Here is a 19,597-nt window from a genome sequence, read left to right on the forward strand (position 1 = left end):
ACACTAAAGTCGGTTCTTTCGATATCTGGTGAAGTGTCCGTTAACTTTAACTGGATATTGTAAGAACGGGAATAAGTCCCACTCCCAAGAAAAATAAAATCTAGTCTATACTTGGATCGAGTCGAAAATTTAAATTTTAAAAACCTAATCGTATACAGTAGTGCTTTCTAGTGGTGAAACAAGCTGCAGTCGTGGGGATTCTTAGTGTGGAACTGCGGACTCATCGAGATAATGTTTATTCTTTATCTTAATGCGCGAACCATAAAAACTCAAAACGACATGATAACGTTGTGATAAATGATAAAAACACCGCTTAGCCGCTTAGGTGTTAAACATTAGTGAATAATATAATATGTTAATGTGAATTATTTTAAAATATCTGGCAATTGCAGTGTAGAGTTTACTTATAGTTATAAAATTATTACTTATCATAAATTTATTGTTAATGTATGCTTAATTATAGACCAATAGACCATAGTTACTGATTACTTACTGCATTAGATTTCGGTTCTGTAACACCCTGTTTTTTTGGTTCACATTGTTCAAACCTATTCGTCAAGGCGTCAATATTGAAAACTTAATTCTCATACCGTATCTGTTGTTTTGGTTGACGGTGTTTTCTAATTTTGATAATTTGAGTAAAGATTTTACTTTTGTATCTGATAGAAATATGTCTGTAAAGGTGATTGATGGTAGTGTTTTAGAAGGTGTAAGTGATAAAATTTAAATACTGTATTATTTAATATTAATTGTTAATAATTATGGGTTTAGTTACTATTTTAAGTATTTATATTATTTGTGATATTTAAATAGGGTGGCCAAATTTTACGATTGTCCGTTGCATTTTCATGTCTTTTGGAGCAACCTATACTAATTAATAATATAAGAGCAGGCCGATCTAATCCTGGTTTGAAACCTCAACATTTGGCTGGTAAGTGTAAATAGTTGATTATGTACCTAAATCATTAATTAAGTATATTAATTTATTTTATATATCTTTGTTATTTAAAAAAATATACAAAAATAATTCTGTTGTAGGGATCCAATTAGTTAAACAAATGTGCAATGCAATTACAAATGGAGACCACCAAAATTCTTGTGAATTGACATTCCAACCAAAAACACTAAAATTGGGAAATTTCAATTTAAATGTTAATTCCCAAACTGCTGCGTATGGCTGTATAAATATTTAGAAATCAATTTGTAATTTTAACTGTTAATTTCCTAGGAGTATCCCTTTGATGATACAGTCTGCTTTGCCTGTAGCAATATTCAGTAACCATAATTCCAGTATAACTATGAAAGGAGGAACTGATGTCAGCTTTGCCCCTTCAATGGATTATGTCAAAAAAGTAATTAAAAGTATTATATAACTTGTAACATGGCATATTTTTATTATTTAGATTTAATGCTTTACATTTTGCATACTAGGTTTTATTTCCTATTTACAAGCTATTTGGTGTTCATTGTGATGCACTTATAAATCAACGGTATTGGTCTTTAAGTAATTTTATTTAACAACATCAGTTCGATCTAATTCATTTTTGATTTTAGAGGATTTTACCCTAAAGGGCGTGGAGAAGTTGAATTGACAGTATATCCTGTTACTGAATGTTTAAAGCCTATTGAAATCATTAACTTTGGAGTTCAGCCAGTTATTAAAGGATTTGTATTCATATCTGGACCAAAATATCAAAATAACAAACATACCCAAGTACATAACATTAACACAGATTATATAAATATATAATATTATATTATATATAATCTATATCTGTGATATTAGTTTAATACGATAATATCATTATTATTTGCTACAAATGAGTTGTAGTCTTGGGCGCCCATTGGGGGGAGGGGGCAAGATAGGGCACTTGCTCCCTCTTCTGGATAAAAAATAATATGAATCAAATGTACCTATATCTATTTAATATGACAATACAAATATAACGTGCATATTTACATTCATATGTGAAAATAACAATAAATCTTTACTTTCTTACATTTGAGATTTTTTTGATTTTGACCCTCCTTAAAATTTTACTTATGGGCGCCCATGGTTGTAGTTTTATTATATAATTAATTTATAGTAACCTTATAATTATCACTTATATCTTTTAGTAATGTCTATAAAAAATATTGTGACGAAAATAAAAAAATTGAATACTGTTATAACTTACGTTGTAATGTAAACTATTATAAACATTATATTTTGAAAACACCTGAGTTTTTAAATAATTTATTTACTATTAGCTCATGAAAAACTGATAATCTTTCAATAAGAAAAAATGTTTAATACGTTATCTAGTAAAATCTAGTTAAATACCTAATGAACTCTATATAATTTCCATATACTTTTGGTTCCTACAACTGAAAAAATCTAACCTAACGTGTATATTGTATAGCTAATTTAAATCATCATTAATTAGTATAACAGTAGCCTAAATTATTTTGTTGATGGACTATAAACATTAACAATATTTTTATTGAATTCATAAAACACTCATATGAAATAATTAGTTATTTAAAATTGATAAAGTTATTATTCTACGAATAATAATTTTTATAAATATATTAGAACATGTTTCTAACTTTTTAGTAATATTTAGATAGTTCAAGATATAGCAACAGCTGTTAAAAACAAATTAAACTTGTCTGGTTATCATAAAATTACAATTGAAACTGAGGTTGGAGATTCCGATGGTTCTGGTGGAAGTTTAGTGTAATTATGGTTTATAATATTGTATTATCTTTTCATTAATTCATTTTTTCAAATATATTTTTACTATTTTTAGGCTGGTTGCCGATACTGGAACCTGCTTGATTGGTTCATCTGCCCTATATGATATGAGAAGATCAACTATAAACAGTCTCACAGATGAGGCTTGTGACAAACTTTTATTAGATTTGGAAGTAAAATCATGTATTGACCCTAATGCTTTGGATAATGTAAATACTACATTTAATATTATTTAAATAATGTAAGATTTAGGGTTAATATTTTAAAACTATTAACTTATGAATTTATTTAAAGATCATTATTTTTATGGCACTTGCAAATGGAAAATCAAAAGTGAAATGCCGAGAAATCACCTTGCACACTAAAACTGCAATTTATATTGCTGAGCAATTTACTGATGTGAGTTAAATTACTGAATTATAGTCTATAATTAATTTTAATTTACTAAATTAATATTTATTTCATTTGTGAATTAATGTAATACATTTATTTTTCAGGCTAAATTTAGTATCAAACAAATGAAAGATGGCTTAAATGAAATCATCTGTGAAGGCATTGGATTAAAAACCATCTAGTTTTATTGAATTTCAAATCTACAAAATCTCTTTGAATACTTTTATAATTAAATACTAAATACAAATAATTAATATTTAGAAGCATTAGTGGTTTTTATTTTTTATTTTACAGATTGTACTTAAGTATTTTTGTATTAATAGTAAGTTATTGGAAGTAATATAAGTACCTTTGTAATTGGTTATTTGTAAGAACAATTATTGTAAAACATTCAAACTTGAAATAAATCACTTCAATCTTCAAATATAATTGATTTTTAGCAAAATTTTTGCCAGATTTTTAGATATTCTTCCAATGTAATTCTGTTTTATAATGTCTGTAATCAACAATCATCATTTTCAAAACTTTAAATAGCTGTCAACAAATAATATAAAATAATATGTAAAAACAAAACTACCGATGTAAAAATTATGTAAAAACAAAACTACCGATGTAAAAATTATGTAAAAACAAAACTACCTATGTAAAAATTATGTTAAAACAATGTAAACAATGTCAGCCAACGTCCTCCGCTGCCGAGACTTATTTATAATAAAAAAAAAAAACTTCAAATAATAGTGGTATATATGATGAAGATTTACTGGTAATATAAGGGAAATTTATTGATCTTGGGGTAAAATATTTTAGTGGTAGAATTGTAGAAATAAAAAAAAATAATGTTAATAATTTATTACATAGGTACCTAGTACATTATTGAAGTCTATATAGCTATTATCCTCTAGTGCTTTTAAAAAAAAATTCATTTCTATTTAAATGTTTGGAGCAATGTCGCAAACTTATCGATGTTTTTGGAGCAAATGTTCGTAAATTTTTTTACATCTTGGAACAAATGATTAAGCCCTGTTACGTCTATAATATAGGTACATCAGAATCTTGGGATAGAAAATTGATTTGATCTAGAAAAAAGGAAAATATTTACCTTCCAAATAATTTAGTTAATGGTTGAATATCTAATCAAATCAGAGATCAGACGCAATAGATACACTATACTGTTCTATGTATATACATTCTTGTCCAATTACTACAAGGGTAGTGGTTTGTGGTTACTGGTTACTATTGTCAGGGACTAAGGGCTCACCAACCACCACGATTATTACATAGGTACGAAAATTCGGTTGTACCCCTATTTATGTCTGCATAAGTGTAATATGTATTGTGACCTACAGGTTACAATAGCTACAAGTTTACCACCTATTATAATATTTATTATTTGTATATTTATTATTTACGCGAATTGAACACGCATAGATAATATGCGATGTCCATGTACTATGGTAACTGGTTAAGTAAATTTTGATGTATTTTGCCAAGCCCCAGTGAAAATGTCTTACTCTATATTATTATGAATTATCCAATATAATAGGTATGTGTATAGAGTATATTACCACAGAATATAACAATACTGTTTTCAAGAAGGTAATATACTAAATAGATTATGGCCAGGTAGTCAACAAGTGGCCAAGACCGTACCCAAAGGCCGGCTGTACATTCCGGACTTTGAGTGTTCGATTAAAAATGGACAGGGACTATGGAGAAATTAATGTCCTTTAACCAGGAAAAAATATTATTGACTATAATGACTGTAATAATTACGGTGAAACTTCCATGCAACAATATTTGTCATTTTCTATCGACGAAATATTTTTTAAAATCAAATTAATTAATTTTTTTTAAACTTTTTTCTCTTTCTAATATGGAAATTTTGTTAGCCATTATTTTTTAGATTCTGAACGGAGTGAGCAATGAATGTATTGGTTTAAAATGATGATATTATTTTTTAGAAAGCTTGAAAATTGTACAATGTTCGTCATATTTAATTGTTATTCTAATAGGAAGCTAAAAAATGAAAAACAAAAATTTTCAAGTGTGTTTTAAAAAAAATTTAATTTTTCAAAATAACGTGTTAGGTATATTGAGACTATTGAGTAGTTTATTATGAAGTAAAAATAGTCTTAAATGAAATTCGCTGTCAAGCGTTTGAAATATTTCGTGATATTTTTATTGTTGAACACAGTAAATTATAAGATTTAGGAGTGTTTTTCCAATTTATTATGCAGGACGCAGGTAGTTGGTACTTTATAGCCTTATATGTATACACAATTTTGGATAGTAAACTTTTTTTCAATTTTATGCTATCTTAATTTATTACTATAAAGTATAAAGGTGTCATATAACGATCATATTATATATCATACATTTATATATAGTTAACTGCAAAAAAACGGATTAGTAATTTTGCATTGGTTTATTACATACTGCGTCTTTAAAAATAGATTTAATAAAAACAATACAAAGACATATAACTGCATATTCCCATGGACATAAAAATAAAGTAATAAAAATGAATAAATACCTAGGTAAATATATGTATGTCTATGTCGAAGCATTTACCTAATTTATAATGACTAATGGTCATACATGTATTGGTAGGTACATTAAAAAAATGTTTGAATTTTATTAATTTACGTTGAATTGATTTCAGTGACCGTGCGTATTTTTCCAACCAGGATTTTTTTTTACAATTTACTCAATGACGATGAGTACACCAGACAATTTGGTGTAACTCCCATACATAATATCTACTGCAAAACAACTTCCTCAGTCTTCTGTGGTTTCACACATAGGCGTGCACAGGGGGTATGCCGGGGTATGCCATGACATCCCCTGCAGTCTACTCAGATAGCTTGTTTTATGTTTTTACTTTTAACAGTGAAAACTATCAATATTATCATAATTTTTATCACAAACGTAACAGAGAGTTTTGTAGCTATGTATTACATTTTTTTAGAAAAAAATTCTGATTTATGTTTTTTTTTAAAGAGAGTTAAAAATTGAGTTATTTTGGATTATATTGGCATCTCCTACGAATAAAGTCTGCGCGCGCCTATGGTTTCACAGACTTCAAAATATAGACAAGATGAGCAGTGAGTATGTCTGTATTAGACCACTGGGCATTGATGTATGTGCAAATGCAAGTCAAAAATTTTAAAATAATACATGCAGTTCCTAATAAATACCACAGCACACTGAACAAATGAACAATACAATATTCACATTTAATTTTAAATATGTATTTGTATTTATAATATATATATATATATATAGGTAGTTCGCAGACATAGACATATAAATAAATAATAAGCAGTACAAATGGTTAAATTAAATTTATTTATACATTGATCATCTATGCCAAGATGGTTGTAGATACATAAATAAAATAATACATTGATTTTAAAATGAAAATTCGGTTGAATCGACATTAGACATAATGAATACGAACCCTTATCAAGGTATATTCTAACGCTATTTTTCTTTATCATTTAACATAGCCTCGACAAACGTATTTTATATTATAGGTGAACATACTACATAGTGATAAAAGTAGTGATGATCATGTTTTCATTTTGAAAAATGTAATTTTTGTTTGATTAATTGATTTTAATTTCATTCATTGCTGGATTAGGTTAAAGTAAATAATTGTATCATGAAATATATTGGTTATCTTAGATTCATGGGAATCGTAGTAACAATTTGAGATTTGAAATCAGTAATCATTTCTTTTGAGTATTTATTCCAAATAAGTGAAACCAAATTGGTAGTAGATAATAATATTAAAATGTCAGAAAAAACACGAATAAAATCAGAACAATTAACCATTATGGAACCAAATGAATTGCTTGAAAAATTGAAGCACTATTTTCATCATACGACCTTCAAAAGTGATTTACAAAAGAATGCCATTATTACAATATTAAAGCGTAAGTGTATCACAATTATTATTTTTTGTCATTTGCATTGTTGGGTAAATTAATTTCAAAATGCCATATAATTATACTATTCATTAGTTATTACATTGTAATAACACAATTAGATTAATTTTACGCTATTCTTACACAACTTGTAACTACCTACCTACCTAATACTTATTTTAAAAATAAAATTTCATATGGCATTATTTTACTCTAAAAAATGTTAACACTAATAATAACTGATAATTACCTAGTTAAACTGTTAATTTATTAACTATTAGATCCATTTTTAGAAATTACATTTAGAATCTTCCAGAATCAGTTTTTTCAATATTTGGTAGAAAGGTACCTGTATAAATGTAAGATTTGATAAAATTATACCATACTTATCATTTTAGAAAAAATATAAGTAATTATATGAAAAATGTTAATTATCTATAGTTGTACTCAGAACCGGATCTAGGGGGAGGGGGGGGGGCGATCCGGGGCCCATGCTCCGGGCGCTTATTATAGAGGGGCCCAAATTTCAAATTTTAAACTCATCATTTTTATGATTTGGTGACTTTAGGGGCGCTAATATTATGTTTTGCCCGGGTTGCATAATTTGTAGATCTGGTACTGTTTGTACTGTTGCATAAGCATAATGGTAGTTATTACTATGATAAATGAATAATTTTCTTCACCTATAATCTGTGGAAACAGTTTCTCTTTCTCCACGTATTTTTAAAAAATGTTTTAAAATTTCTTCTCATCCAATGTCTTATTTTTAATGTGTCATAACATAACCAGATAAATTTTCAAATATTTCCACGAATTGATCATTATCTCAAAGTAGATGTTACAAACTAAAAAAAGAAATATCAAAATAATAATACCTAAATAATATTTAAAACAAATTATATAATAATATAACATCTAAAATATAGTTAATAATTAACAAAAAATATAGTTAGATATTAATACATAAAAATGCTACATTTTTACCCCATAAGTGTGATAAGTGGTATCGAAAACTACACAACTACACGAGTAGTCAGTAGTCATGGGTTAAGTAGTAAATTTAATTAAACATTTATTAGTTAATAATCATTGATAGGAAAAATGTTTTATTATAATATCTTACTCTAGGTAGTTGATTTTAAGTTTGACTATGTTTTTTTTTTTTAAGGACAACATGATGTATTTGTGTCAATGCCCACTGGATCTGGAAAGTCATTATGTTATCAACTACCTGCAGTACTCCATTCACCTAGAGTTACAATAGTTTTTTCTCCTCTTATAGCTCTAATGAAGGTATATAATATTATCTATTTGCTTAAATAAATTTTGAGTGAAATAATAATTTTCAAAATTATTTATAGGATCAAGTTGATCATTTAAAACGCTTAAAAATTCGTGCTGAAACTATCAATTCAAAAATGACTGAATCTGAACGGAAACGTGTTATTAATGATTTATATTCTGTACAAGTGTCAACTTCATTACTTTATGTGACTCCAGAACAAGCAGCTACTGATTTCTTTAAGGTTTGTATATTAAATTTTGTTACAATTTATAAAAAATAGTTTATTTTAAAACTGAAATTATCTCAATATAATTTTTATTTGTAGGGTTTATTATCCTATTTAGTACGAAAAAATAAGTTGGCTTATATAGTGGTAGACGAAGCACACTGTGTAAGCCAATGGGGTCATGACTTTAGACCTGACTATTTGAAACTGGGTCAGCTAAGGGAACTTTATCTTCATATTCCATGGATTGCGCTTACAGCTACAGCTAGTGCTGATGTAAATACTAGATGAATTATATAAAATATTTGAAATAATCTACAATGTGTTTGTTTAGGTTGTTAAAGACATAATGAGTGTATTATGCTTGAAAACTCCAGTCTCAAAGTTTACAACACCATGTTTTCGATCAAATTTATTTTATGATGTTATATATGACGATTCTATTAAAAATTCCTATCAGCATTTGAAAGACTTTATTGATCAATGTTTATGTGATGATTTAAATTGTTTGGATGGGACTCCAAACATAAATCCAGTAAATATATATATTTTTTAATGTATATTGATTAAATTAAAATGTTGATGATAACTTAAATATTTTAGTTGACTCAACCGTGTGGTATAATATACTGTAGAACAAGAGAATTAACCGAAGAAATAGCCACAGCTCTTAGTCGAAAGGGTATTTCAATTGCCCCTTATCATGCTGGTAAAAATAAATAATATAATTTATATTTATTCAATTGAAATATTCAGTAGATTATTGTGATTTAATATAGGGTTAAAGGATAAAGAACGACTTGCAGTACAAGAAGCATTCATGAGTGGACATGTTCAAGTTATAACAGCAACTGTTAGCTTTGGAATGGGAATTGATAAAGCAACTGTTAGGTTTGTCATACACTGGGGTATACCATCTAGCATTCCAGCATATTATCAAGAGTCTGGTCGAGCTGGGAGAGATGGAAAATTAGCTCGATGTCGAATTTACCATTCAAAACAATCAAAAAATTCATTAGATTTTATTTTAAAATCTGCTATCACTCAAGCTAAGACTCAAGATAAACAAAAAAAAGCTAAAGGAAGTTACAGTATGTTTCTTAAGATGATACAGTTCTGTGAAAGTGTTCAGTATGTTGTATTTTTTTTTTAAATTCTTAAATACTTAATTATTTATGCATTTTAATTATAACTTAAATATTTTTGTTGAATTAGATGTAGACATGAGTTTTTTGCTGATTATTTCGGAGATATAAAACCCCAATGTATCGATAAATGTGATGTATGCTCAAATAAAGAAGCAGTAAAAATAGATTTGGATATATTTATGTATGGAATAAATAATAGGAATCATACAGTTGTATCAAATGAATCACTAGTATCTAGTGATTTTTATGGAGGCGGACGCAATGCTGTCAATGAGTAAATTTTACACCTTACATCATAGTTTTTATTTACTGATCCAGTTGCTAATATAATAATTGGATAACTTTGTTTAGAGAAAATGAAGATTATGCACGTGAAGGCGATAGAGAAGAGCACAAAAAGAATTTAGAATTAGAATTAGAAATAAAACGGCAATTTGAAATCAGACGAGCTAATATACAAAATATTATTAAAGAAAATGAAGAATTGGTAAAAAATTCTAAAGTCAGGGCAGCTGCATCTACAATAAAAAAAGTTAATGGTTTGCAACTATCAGTAAGTATTTTATATTTTATTTATTCTCATAAATTTTTGAATTAAAATAGTATGAAAAATGTAAGTTATGGCCATAATTTTAATTTTAATATATAGTTTAATAATAAATAATTATAATTATAAATTCAATAATAAAATTTATAATACTTCAAATATATTTTAAATATCAAATTATTTATAAAATATTGATTAAAATAATATTTTTATTAGTTATCCCAGAGGTTCTCAAACCGTGGGGTGCGACACTCCAGAGGGATGTAAAAGCTTTATAAGGGGAGAGGAGAAAGAAAATTTAAAAAATCAACATTATCTTATAATTATTTTTATGAGGGGTCTCGCGTCTGGGGTTGACCAAAATGAGGGTGGGCCTAGCTTGAAAGGCTTGAGAACCTCTGAGTTACCCAATAATATTATTAAACTTAAATAAATAAATATATTATATTATATATGTATGAATTTATTTCATTAAGGTAAGAGAAGAATTATTGAGGTTCATTGAAGAGTACTTGGAAAAAAATATTGAAGCTTGTTCTTTATTTGATTCAATAACAGAAATTACAAAAGATGATCTTCATAATATTGCTGTGGACTTAGAATATGAAGCGTTTACTAGTTCAAAAGTTGTTGCTGTTTATCGAAAAAAAATTGCTAAGACAGTTGAGTAAAATACCGATTGAAATTATTAATCTTAAAGAAATTAGTCATTTTGACTGTGTTTACAAAAATGTTTGCATTTCAATGTTAATAATTACCTATTCTTGATTTTTGAATAGATCATTCTAATACTTCACTTATTTTTAAATATTTTGCTAATTACCTCAGTGGCGGCGCGTGAACAATTTTATAGGGTAGACAACAAGACAACCAAAGATATGGTGTTATATAAAATTTATTTAAAAATTAGATCATCATAAAAAAGTAAATTACATAAAATAATTATGTTTGGATATAATTTAAATCAATTCGCCGGTTTTGTTGCGAACACATCTATTACATTGTTTATAAATGTTGGATCTTTTGATAATTCACCTAACAATTTTTTTTCGATAGCTAAATCATTTTTCTTCATACGAAAAAGAACCAAGACCTTTATTTAAAATAATATCAATAATATCTGACATATTAAGTTTTAAATGTATATCACTCCATTAAGAAAAAATTATAAACATTAAACATGTGCTATTAACCACAGTCGGAATGCAATTAAATTATTAAAATATTACGTTGAGACATGTCTCTTCCATACATATAATTTTGGTTATACCACACTACGTCCCCCGTTTACCTTGTCATACGCCCGTCATCAATAGTGAGACACAATTCAATATGTCTCGTCTGATTTGATGGCGACAACGGAGCGATTACGGTATAGATAAGATATAAATAAAATTATACTATATATATTTAATCATACTCGTTACTCATAGACACTTTTGAGACGAATCAGTGTTAATAACATTTTATTTATAAAATTATGAAGAAATAAAATACATATATAGTATAGGTATCATATTATAATAAACAACTAATTTATAAAATTAAATTGTTTGATATTTTTGGGTAGACAATGAGACCTAACCTAACCTAACGCGCCGCCACTGAATTGGTGAGCAAAAAACAACTAATGGCCACATAAAATTACTAATTAATTAAAAAGAAAACAATGCGATTGCTATTTAAATTTGGTATACCTAAGAATCATTTTATAAGGCTGTTAAAAATGTTAGTTAGTTTATATTAATGTTTTATATATTTAAAGTACCTTACAATTATTATTTAAAATAGATCTAGATTTTTGTAAGTCAAAAAAATTTATTTATAACTAATGAAAACTTATTATTTAACGCTTCTAACGTTGTAAATAATTTATTATATTTTTTCAAACAACTTTTTGTAATGAACTCTATTTTTTAATATCATTTATGTGTAAACTAAAAATTTAATTTTATATTATCAGCTTTTGTGAAGTAAGATAAATTAATTTTGAAATAATGGTATTGAATATTTGTTTTTTGTTCTTTTAGGTATCCCTTATTAAGGCGGAAACAAGAGCATCAAACATCTTTGATAAAATAAAAAATTATACACGACCAGTGAAAATTAATGAAGAATCCAAAGTTAATTCCAATAAAAATATAGAGCTCCCGCCTATAATTACAGCTTCAGATCTTATTCAAGCTCAAATAAAAAATAAAATGCCAGAGCCAAAAATCAAAAGAGGAATTAAACGAGATCATTTGCAGCAGCAGTCAATGAAATCATTTGTATTTCCAACCACTACTACTTCTGTAACAGAAAATGAGGAATGTGCTACAAAAAAACCTAGAATAGAGAATACTGATAGTGACATGGAAATATCTTCAGATGATGAAGTTCATATTATAGAAAGTACTAATATAGATGAACCTCCCAAACTTCTCTCGCAATCCATACTAGAAGATTTATATCCTGATCAGCAAACACCCTGTATATTTGAACCTAAATTCATGGAACAATTCTATTATCAAACTACATCAACTAATATACAAGTACCCAAAATAGTAATGGCTTCTGACTTATTAAAAAGTAACCACGAATCTAGTTCAACATTTGAATCATCTAAAAATTCATTAAATGTTAAAAGTGACTTTTTAGGTATGAATAATATGGCACCAATCATACAAGACCAAAAAATTCTTCTAACACCTAATAACACATGTCCAAATAGTATAAAAATGAATGAAAATGGTCTTTCGCGTATTCAATCCAAAATTATCAAACCACATATTTCAGAAAAAGACGTTTCTGAAATTTTTAGAGAAATTTCAGAAATTCTAACTACTAGTAAACCAGAAAATGATAAAAATTTAACTGTACAACTAAATGAACTTCCAATACAGCAAAAGCAAAAAGATATAAAACGATCATCAATCGAACCTAAATTACCGGTTAATAAAAATGTTGAAAAATCTACAACAAAGAAAATGAGTAGTCTTTTTGGTGAAGATAGTGATGATGAAAGTAAAACAGCATTAGTTGATGTTAAAAAAAAATCCTTAGGTGTCCGACTTGGTATGTCAACAAATTTTAATAATACTACCAAGACAAACAAAAATTCACACGAATCAATGAAAATAACCAAAAATAAGACTGAGGATCCTATTAACAAGCAAAAAAAATTTGAATTGTCAGATCTGGTTGTAAAATTATTGAATCCTTACTACAAAAATAGTTTATTTAAGACTAAAGAATTATTTAAATTTCTGGCAAGAGAAATTGTTCATAAATTATTGGAGTCTACTAGTCATCCAGGTAAATTAATATATTATATAATATGCAAGTAACAGGGTATACCTTTATTTGGGTGGGTAGATATTGATAAAAGGAAAATTGTACATTTTATCATTAGGTGTAACAATATTATGAGAGGTAGGTTACCTATTTTTAGAGTAACTTTTTTTTTATATGTCACTGATGCAAGTAATCAAGTGGTGTGTTTAAAAAGTCTATTACAAAAATAATATTCAGTGATGTTTTAAAGAAAAAATGGAAACTTTTTCATTTAGAGGAGTTTATACCCGCATGTGTTGTCTTTGTCTTACAAGTGCATAACAATAAATTTTACGTTCAGCAGATCTTGTTTAGTTCAGTTAGTTTAAAAACTAGAGTGAATTGACTTCTTTTACGATTTAAAGGTAAGAATAATATCTAGACCAGTGTTTCTCAACCTTTTTCCTGTGACAAACCTCTTTTTAATTTCAATTTTTTAGCGACCCCCTACATATATTTTTGCATATACTCGCATAAAATATATATTAATTTTAATATATAATTTGTATTTTAAATATTTTAATCAAACGCGACCCAAAGTCTGAGAAACATGATCTAGACAACCTCATTGTCTTTTTATTATATGTTAATTTTGAAGCAAGTTATAAGTATTTTCAGATCTACGAACAATTACAATTTTAATATACTTATAACTGGCTTCAAAATTCAAGTATAATAAAAATTCCACGAGGTTGTCTAAATAATACTCTTACCTTTAAATTTTATAGGAGGTGAATTCACTCTAGTTTTCAAACTAATGGAGCTAAATAAGGCCGGCTGAGCATAAAATTTGCATACTCTTAAATAAATATAATATGTAATAATAGGTAGCATTAATGTTTGATATGATTTAAATAATTAAATCATGCATATTGTTTAAATTGAAATTTAACTTTAATTATTTATTTAAAAAGAAATATTTTCATAGTTAAGATCAATTATTAACAAGTTATTTAAGTATATTTGACTTGGTAATTTAGTTATTATCACATAAAGGATAATTTTTTTTCAGAAGAGCAAAACATCAAATTAATTATCAGAAAATTATTCCCGAAGGAACAGAAAATAAAAATTGAATCTGAAGATCAAATTTTGAAGTTGTTAAAATCAATTCCTTAATGTTTCATATTCATATGTAATTTAATTTTATAAATTGTTGATATTTTTGTTGAATGTCGTGTTTGTTCCTTATAATTTTATTTCAGTAAGTGTTATCAGATTTAAGTGATAATATTAAGTTTATTTTTTATATATTTTTAATTTTATTTTAATTTGCTGAAAAAAAGACTTATATTAGTTTAATTTAATTAATTTTTTTTTGTAATATAAAAGTTAATATGACAACTTTAAATATTTCAATAATTTTCTAAAATAATTGTAATTTATTAAAAAAATTGTATTATTATTATGTGACTTGAAGTTTGAATAGTTTGTTATTATTTGTGTAATATATCAAATTATACCTATTCATAGGTAAATTGGTAGTCCAGTAATTAATTTATATTGGTATCAATTACTTATATACCTTTACATCTGTTCATCAGTTATGTTTACATATCTATGATAGTATGATGTGATTTAATAAAAATAAAAATCTTTCATCAAATAGTTAATTTTTTTAACATAAATATTGTGAGTATTATCCATAGACATAAATAATATTATCTACATCTGTGTCTATTATATAAGCAATATTATCATAAAGTTAATTTTCAAAGCTTGTAATTTTATTTTATCTTAGTCTATTTTGTCTAGTCTTATATTAGTCTATTATTATTACTCTGAGGTCTATGCTTGTACATGTAACTGTAAATTTAAAATGTTAGATTCATATGAATGCTGATTTGGATTTCCTATTTCAATTATTCAAATTAGTCTAATATTTGATGATGAATTTAAAGTTTTTTTTTTACCATTTGTAATACCATATTTTTAATAGAATATTATTAATTACAATATAGGCTTAAATATATAGGTCAAATGGAAGTATTTATGAGTATCACAAATTATTATTACCAAAAGTTTACAATTGATGGTAGGAAAAAAGTCTCGACAAAAAAGAAAATAATTATAATGTAGCTAATATATAAAGCAAAAGATGTATTTAAAAAATAATAAAATAACTATTAAAAAGAAATAGCTTTTCAGGAATATTTTTACAAAATAGAAAAAAATAAATATTTATGAAAAAAAAACATTGTATGAATTATTATGGATGTAACTTAATATTTTGGGCTATAGCTTATAAAAATCTTGGAAACAAAGTTTTATTTAAAATGTTTTATAAGATTTTTTTCCGTTTCCGTTATAACTATGGACTAAATGTTCATAAATTCCGTGCTACAATTCTCCATTTCTACACACTATGACTTATAAGTAAACGTAACACAATCGTAACTTTCTATCTAATAGAGGATTCCCAGAAAATATAAATAAGTACTCAATGTACGAAATAACAAGTATTCTAAAAGTTTAAAATGTCCGTTGTCGACGCATATTTATATACTAGGTACCTAACTAACGTGTATAATTTATCAATATGTTGGTTGTTGAACTTTTTTGTCATTAAAAATTAATATGCTAATAAAATATTTTTAAAAAGAATGATTTAAATACTTACGTTTTGTGTGACGTTCTGTTTTTTAAATAAAAATAAAATAAAATAAAAGGTTTTTTTAAAAGCTTTAAAAAGTTCAGGACAAAATTTGAAATTAAAACAATGACCGCAGTTTGGCGCATTTTTAAAATAAATTTACTCAAAAACAAAAACAAGAACTACTCGGTGTTGCCAACTACGCGGACGTGAACCGACTGTTACTCTATACTCGCATTCACTGTAACCCGGACGATTCAAATATTTCAAACATAACCTTCAAATTGACGTATTCCATCTTTCTAATTTGTATTTCACAATTTCGCATTACGTTCACGTTGGGGACATCAAAAAGAAACTTGGATTTGGCGTTTCCAACGTTTCACCCTTCATCATGGTAAGTAAACTGAATTTATTAAACGTTTGAATGATTATTAATATTTGATTTGTCTAATAATTCGCTGTGGCTGAACGTCCGAGCAATGTCTATGATAAATTCGAAATAGCGCAACAAATATATTCGTAATACTTAAACTAATGCCACATGTTTTGTTATTGTTTCCAGTCGTCGAAGAAGACGTTTAAGATCAAGCAGAAGCTTGCTAAAAAGATGAAACAGAATCGTCCCATCCCTCAGTGGATTAGGATGAGGACTGGAAACACTATCAGGTATAATTTATTTTATTTACGGTATTTAAAATCTTCCTTGGTCCTTTGGTTCTGCTTACATGATATTTGCATGTTAATTTTTGGCGATATTACCGATGATGTTTCATTTTTTATTACTTTCATTCCCTATTTCACATTGTTCAATTAATGTTCATTTACCTACACGTAAGTTTTGCACTTGATTGATTTCATGTTGGTGTTATGGCGTTTTGCTCATTTTATGGTTTTTTTATCTCTTACAAATAATTAAGTGCACAATTAGTATCATGCATTGCAATGTTAACATATTATGTATGGTGGCAGATTTTGACTGCCTTACCCACAAATAGATCTTTACTTAACAAAGAATTATTTTGTATATTAGTTCATTAAAAGACTAGACAGTAGTTATCAATTGCCATACAAACAATTGGTTCTCAACAAGCAAACCACTGACACCCACAGATTTATGCATTTTTTTATTGACACGTTCTTAAACATTTTAAGATATGATTTTAATTATGTATAAAACTATGTAATAATGCATGCTAAAACTAGGACATCATATTATCCTTTCCATGTCGCCAAATGTTGCCAACGATAAGTACTTGCCATTTATCCTGAAAAAGAGAAAGAGATAACACATTATTGTTATCTCTTGAAATATTGTTAAGTACATTTATTAGATTTAATGTTTTGATGGTTGATAAGTTGGTTTTGTATTTTATTTGTTACATAATAAATATTATATTTCAATGAGAAAAAATTTTGACAAATTTTAAATTTTAAACCCCCAAAATGTTATCTTATTCATTTTAGAATAAGTGATTTTACTCTTCGAGTATTACTTTAAAATATAAAAACACAATATGAAATAATTTTTTGTTTTTTGCGTCAGTCAAAACTAAATATAGTGTAATGATAAATTAAGATAAATTTTGACCTAATATGATTTTTTGTAAAAATAATTTCATTGTTATTTTAATTTATACTTGAATAATGTCATAAATGTTTATTTAATCTAACTTATTTAATTCACCATAAGCAATTTTCTCATTAGTGCTTTGAAATATACGTAAATATCATAAAGATAAAATTATTTATTAAAAACTTATTTTCGTCGACATTTCTTAGTTTGAAAAGTTATTTAAGTAGCACCTACTTTCCTAGTCTATAGACTACATTTTTAATTGTAATAGTGGTTGATGTTAATATATTAGGATGATTAGGTGTCTAATGTTCAAGTGTGGTTATTTTATGTTTTGTTTATTGCAAGTATTTTTCTGTTTAAACATTTAGTTACATTTAGGTAGACACATTTGCTAATTTTACATTCCACTGTGACATCTCAGATTGAAACAGTGGAAACCAAATGCTGGTAACTCATTAACTTTTGTTACAGTACTGTTATTGGACGAAAGGCCGTAAAAAAAAAAAAAAAAAAAACAGGAAATTAGTTTTCAGGAAAATTAATAACGGAATAATATTTTTCATTAACATTATTCAACAAGACCTTTATTGAATGGGAATATTTTAACCAGGAGATTATATTCTCTAAACTGTCTTACATAGAATCGTACAAAGTGGGACAATATTTTAAAGTATGCCAGTGACACCAACGTGAAGAAATTTCGTCAAAAATTTACAGTGATGCCTACGTCATCACTAAGCCCAGCACGGGCCTGATTTATTTCACTTGGATATACAGTCTGGCCTGGCCTGATTCATTCCTTTTAAATATACGGTCCAGCTCAGCCCAATGCAATTAACTTAAAAATACACTATATAGCGTATAATTAGCAAGACCCAGTCCAAATTTTTACTGAAATTATATGGACTTGACCATATAATCAAATGGTTAGGTTAGGTTGTTTTGTCAATAGAAATCAAGTGATAAACTAAATTTAAATGAAATAATTTATCAATTAATATTATTAAATATAAATGAAGCCCTGCCCGAACAACTAATACTGAAGTGGAAGGCTAGCCTGGCCCATGCAGGGCTCTAGTGGCCACTCGCTTGCTGCATTGTGCTCAGGCAAAAAAAAAAAAACAAATATATCCCTTGACTTGCTATGCAACACCACCTTAAGTTGGTCACAGGATAACTACAAGTATACCAAGTGCTTATCAAACTCCCTAGAAAATATGTCCCGAAAAGTACAGTTTTTGTGTATATTAATCCTGAAAAATTATGTCCCAATTTATATATATTCATTTAAGCATACTTCTCACAACTTATCATTCATTCATCAAAGTTATTTCTTGATAAATTCTTTCTTGAATAGTATGGGTCCTGGTGATTATTATCTTAATTTTTACACTGGCCCTAATTAAATTACTGAACTAGTTGATTTTAATAACTTTTTTTTATATTTCAGATATAATGCCAAGAGGCGTCATTGGAGAAGAACTAAGTTGAAGTTGTAAGCTGTGCTCATCCTGCTTGACCATTTCCGTGTGTACTTTGACTATTATTCCGATGGATATTAATTATGTACAATGTTTGATATTCAATAAAGATCCAAAATTTAACAAAATAATTGTTGTTTAATATTTTCAACTATTCATCTTGATTTGTAAATCAACAGTAACAAAAATTTATTTTAGTACTAGTGTCCTGATTCGTAATTGAATTACAATATTGTGATGTATTCGTTTTGGTTATAAAATAAATATACTTAATTATAAAGTATAACACATTCGTGAATATTATACTTGCACTGTCCAGCAATAGTTAAGATTGTGGAGTGTGATTTACATTTTGTGGAGACAT

At 27.0% G+C, this 19,597-nt stretch overlaps 3 protein-coding genes across 4 annotated transcripts; all 3 read left to right on the forward strand.

The window, feature by feature from the left end:
* The first annotated feature begins 573 nt into the window (after positions 1–573).
* Rtca (RNA 3'-terminal phosphate cyclase) lies at positions 574–3,393 on the forward strand. Its single transcript, XM_015523989.2, has 10 exons — positions 574–709; positions 814–931; positions 1,039–1,171; positions 1,229–1,352; positions 1,432–1,490; positions 1,555–1,714; positions 2,607–2,719; positions 2,793–2,946; positions 3,032–3,136; positions 3,235–3,393. The coding sequence occupies exons 1-10, from the start codon at positions 671–673 to the stop codon at positions 3,310–3,312; spliced, it is 1,083 nt and encodes a 360-aa protein (XP_015379475.2). The 5' UTR covers positions 574–670; the 3' UTR covers positions 3,313–3,393.
* Positions 3,394–6,687: 3,294 nt separating this feature from the next.
* On the forward strand, positions 6,688–15,058 carry LOC107173478 (ATP-dependent DNA helicase Q5-like). 2 transcript variants are annotated; one of them, XM_089229214.1, is made up of 12 exons: positions 6,688–7,068; positions 8,228–8,352; positions 8,421–8,585; positions 8,670–8,846; positions 8,905–9,105; positions 9,174–9,279; positions 9,350–9,701; positions 9,786–9,992; positions 10,070–10,271; positions 10,742–10,927; positions 12,296–13,562; positions 14,596–15,058. In XM_089229214.1, exons 1-12 carry the CDS (start codon positions 6,927–6,929, stop codon positions 14,697–14,699), a joined length of 3,234 nt encoding a protein of 1,077 aa, XP_089085340.1. In that variant the 5' UTR covers positions 6,688–6,926; the 3' UTR covers positions 14,700–15,058. The 2 variants fall into 2 exon arrangements, with proteins under 2 accessions (XP_089085340.1, XP_015379526.1); XM_015524040.2 differs by having other exon boundaries at positions 6,689–7,068; positions 14,593–15,058.
* Positions 15,059–16,410: 1,352 nt separating this feature from the next.
* On the forward strand, positions 16,411–19,364 carry RpL39 (ribosomal protein L39). The gene is made up of 3 exons (XM_015523988.2): positions 16,411–16,570; positions 16,739–16,842; positions 19,203–19,364. The coding sequence occupies exons 1-3, from the start codon at positions 16,568–16,570 to the stop codon at positions 19,249–19,251; spliced, it is 156 nt and encodes a 51-aa protein (XP_015379474.1). The 5' UTR covers positions 16,411–16,567; the 3' UTR covers positions 19,252–19,364.
* Positions 19,365–19,597: the final 233 nt, after the last annotated feature.

Source organism: Diuraphis noxia, unplaced genomic scaffold, assembly GCF_037042655.1.
Source record: "Diuraphis noxia isolate RWA-SAM2 unplaced genomic scaffold, SU_Dnox_SAM2 contig0005, whole genome shotgun sequence".
NCBI lineage: Eukaryota > Metazoa > Arthropoda > Insecta > Hemiptera > Aphididae > Diuraphis > Diuraphis noxia.

Bases quoted from the DNA above. Each gene is read 5' to 3' on its own strand.
- Rtca (XM_015523989.2), top strand. From the start codon at position 671: ATGTCTGTAAAGGTGATTGATGGTAGTGTTTTAGAAGGT. The intron at 1,715-2,606 runs GTACATAACATT...AGTAATATTTAG, and splicing joins AAAATAACAAACATACCCAA to ATAGTTCAAGATATAGCAAC. The intron at 3,137-3,234 runs GTGAGTTAAATT...TTTATTTTTCAG, and splicing joins TTGCTGAGCAATTTACTGAT to GCTAAATTTAGTATCAAACA.
- LOC107173478 (XM_015524040.2), top strand. From the start codon at position 6,927: ATGTCAGAAAAAACACGAATAAAATCAGAACAATTAACCATTATGGAA. The intron at 8,586-8,669 runs GTTTGTATATTA...TTTTATTTGTAG, and splicing joins CAGCTACTGATTTCTTTAAG to GGTTTATTATCCTATTTAGT. The intron at 8,847-8,904 runs GTAAATACTAGA...GTGTTTGTTTAG, and splicing joins CAGCTACAGCTAGTGCTGAT to GTTGTTAAAGACATAATGAG.
- RpL39 (XM_015523988.2), top strand. The intron at 16,843-19,202 runs GTATAATTTATT...TTTATATTTCAG, and splicing joins AGGACTGGAAACACTATCAG to ATATAATGCCAAGAGGCGTC.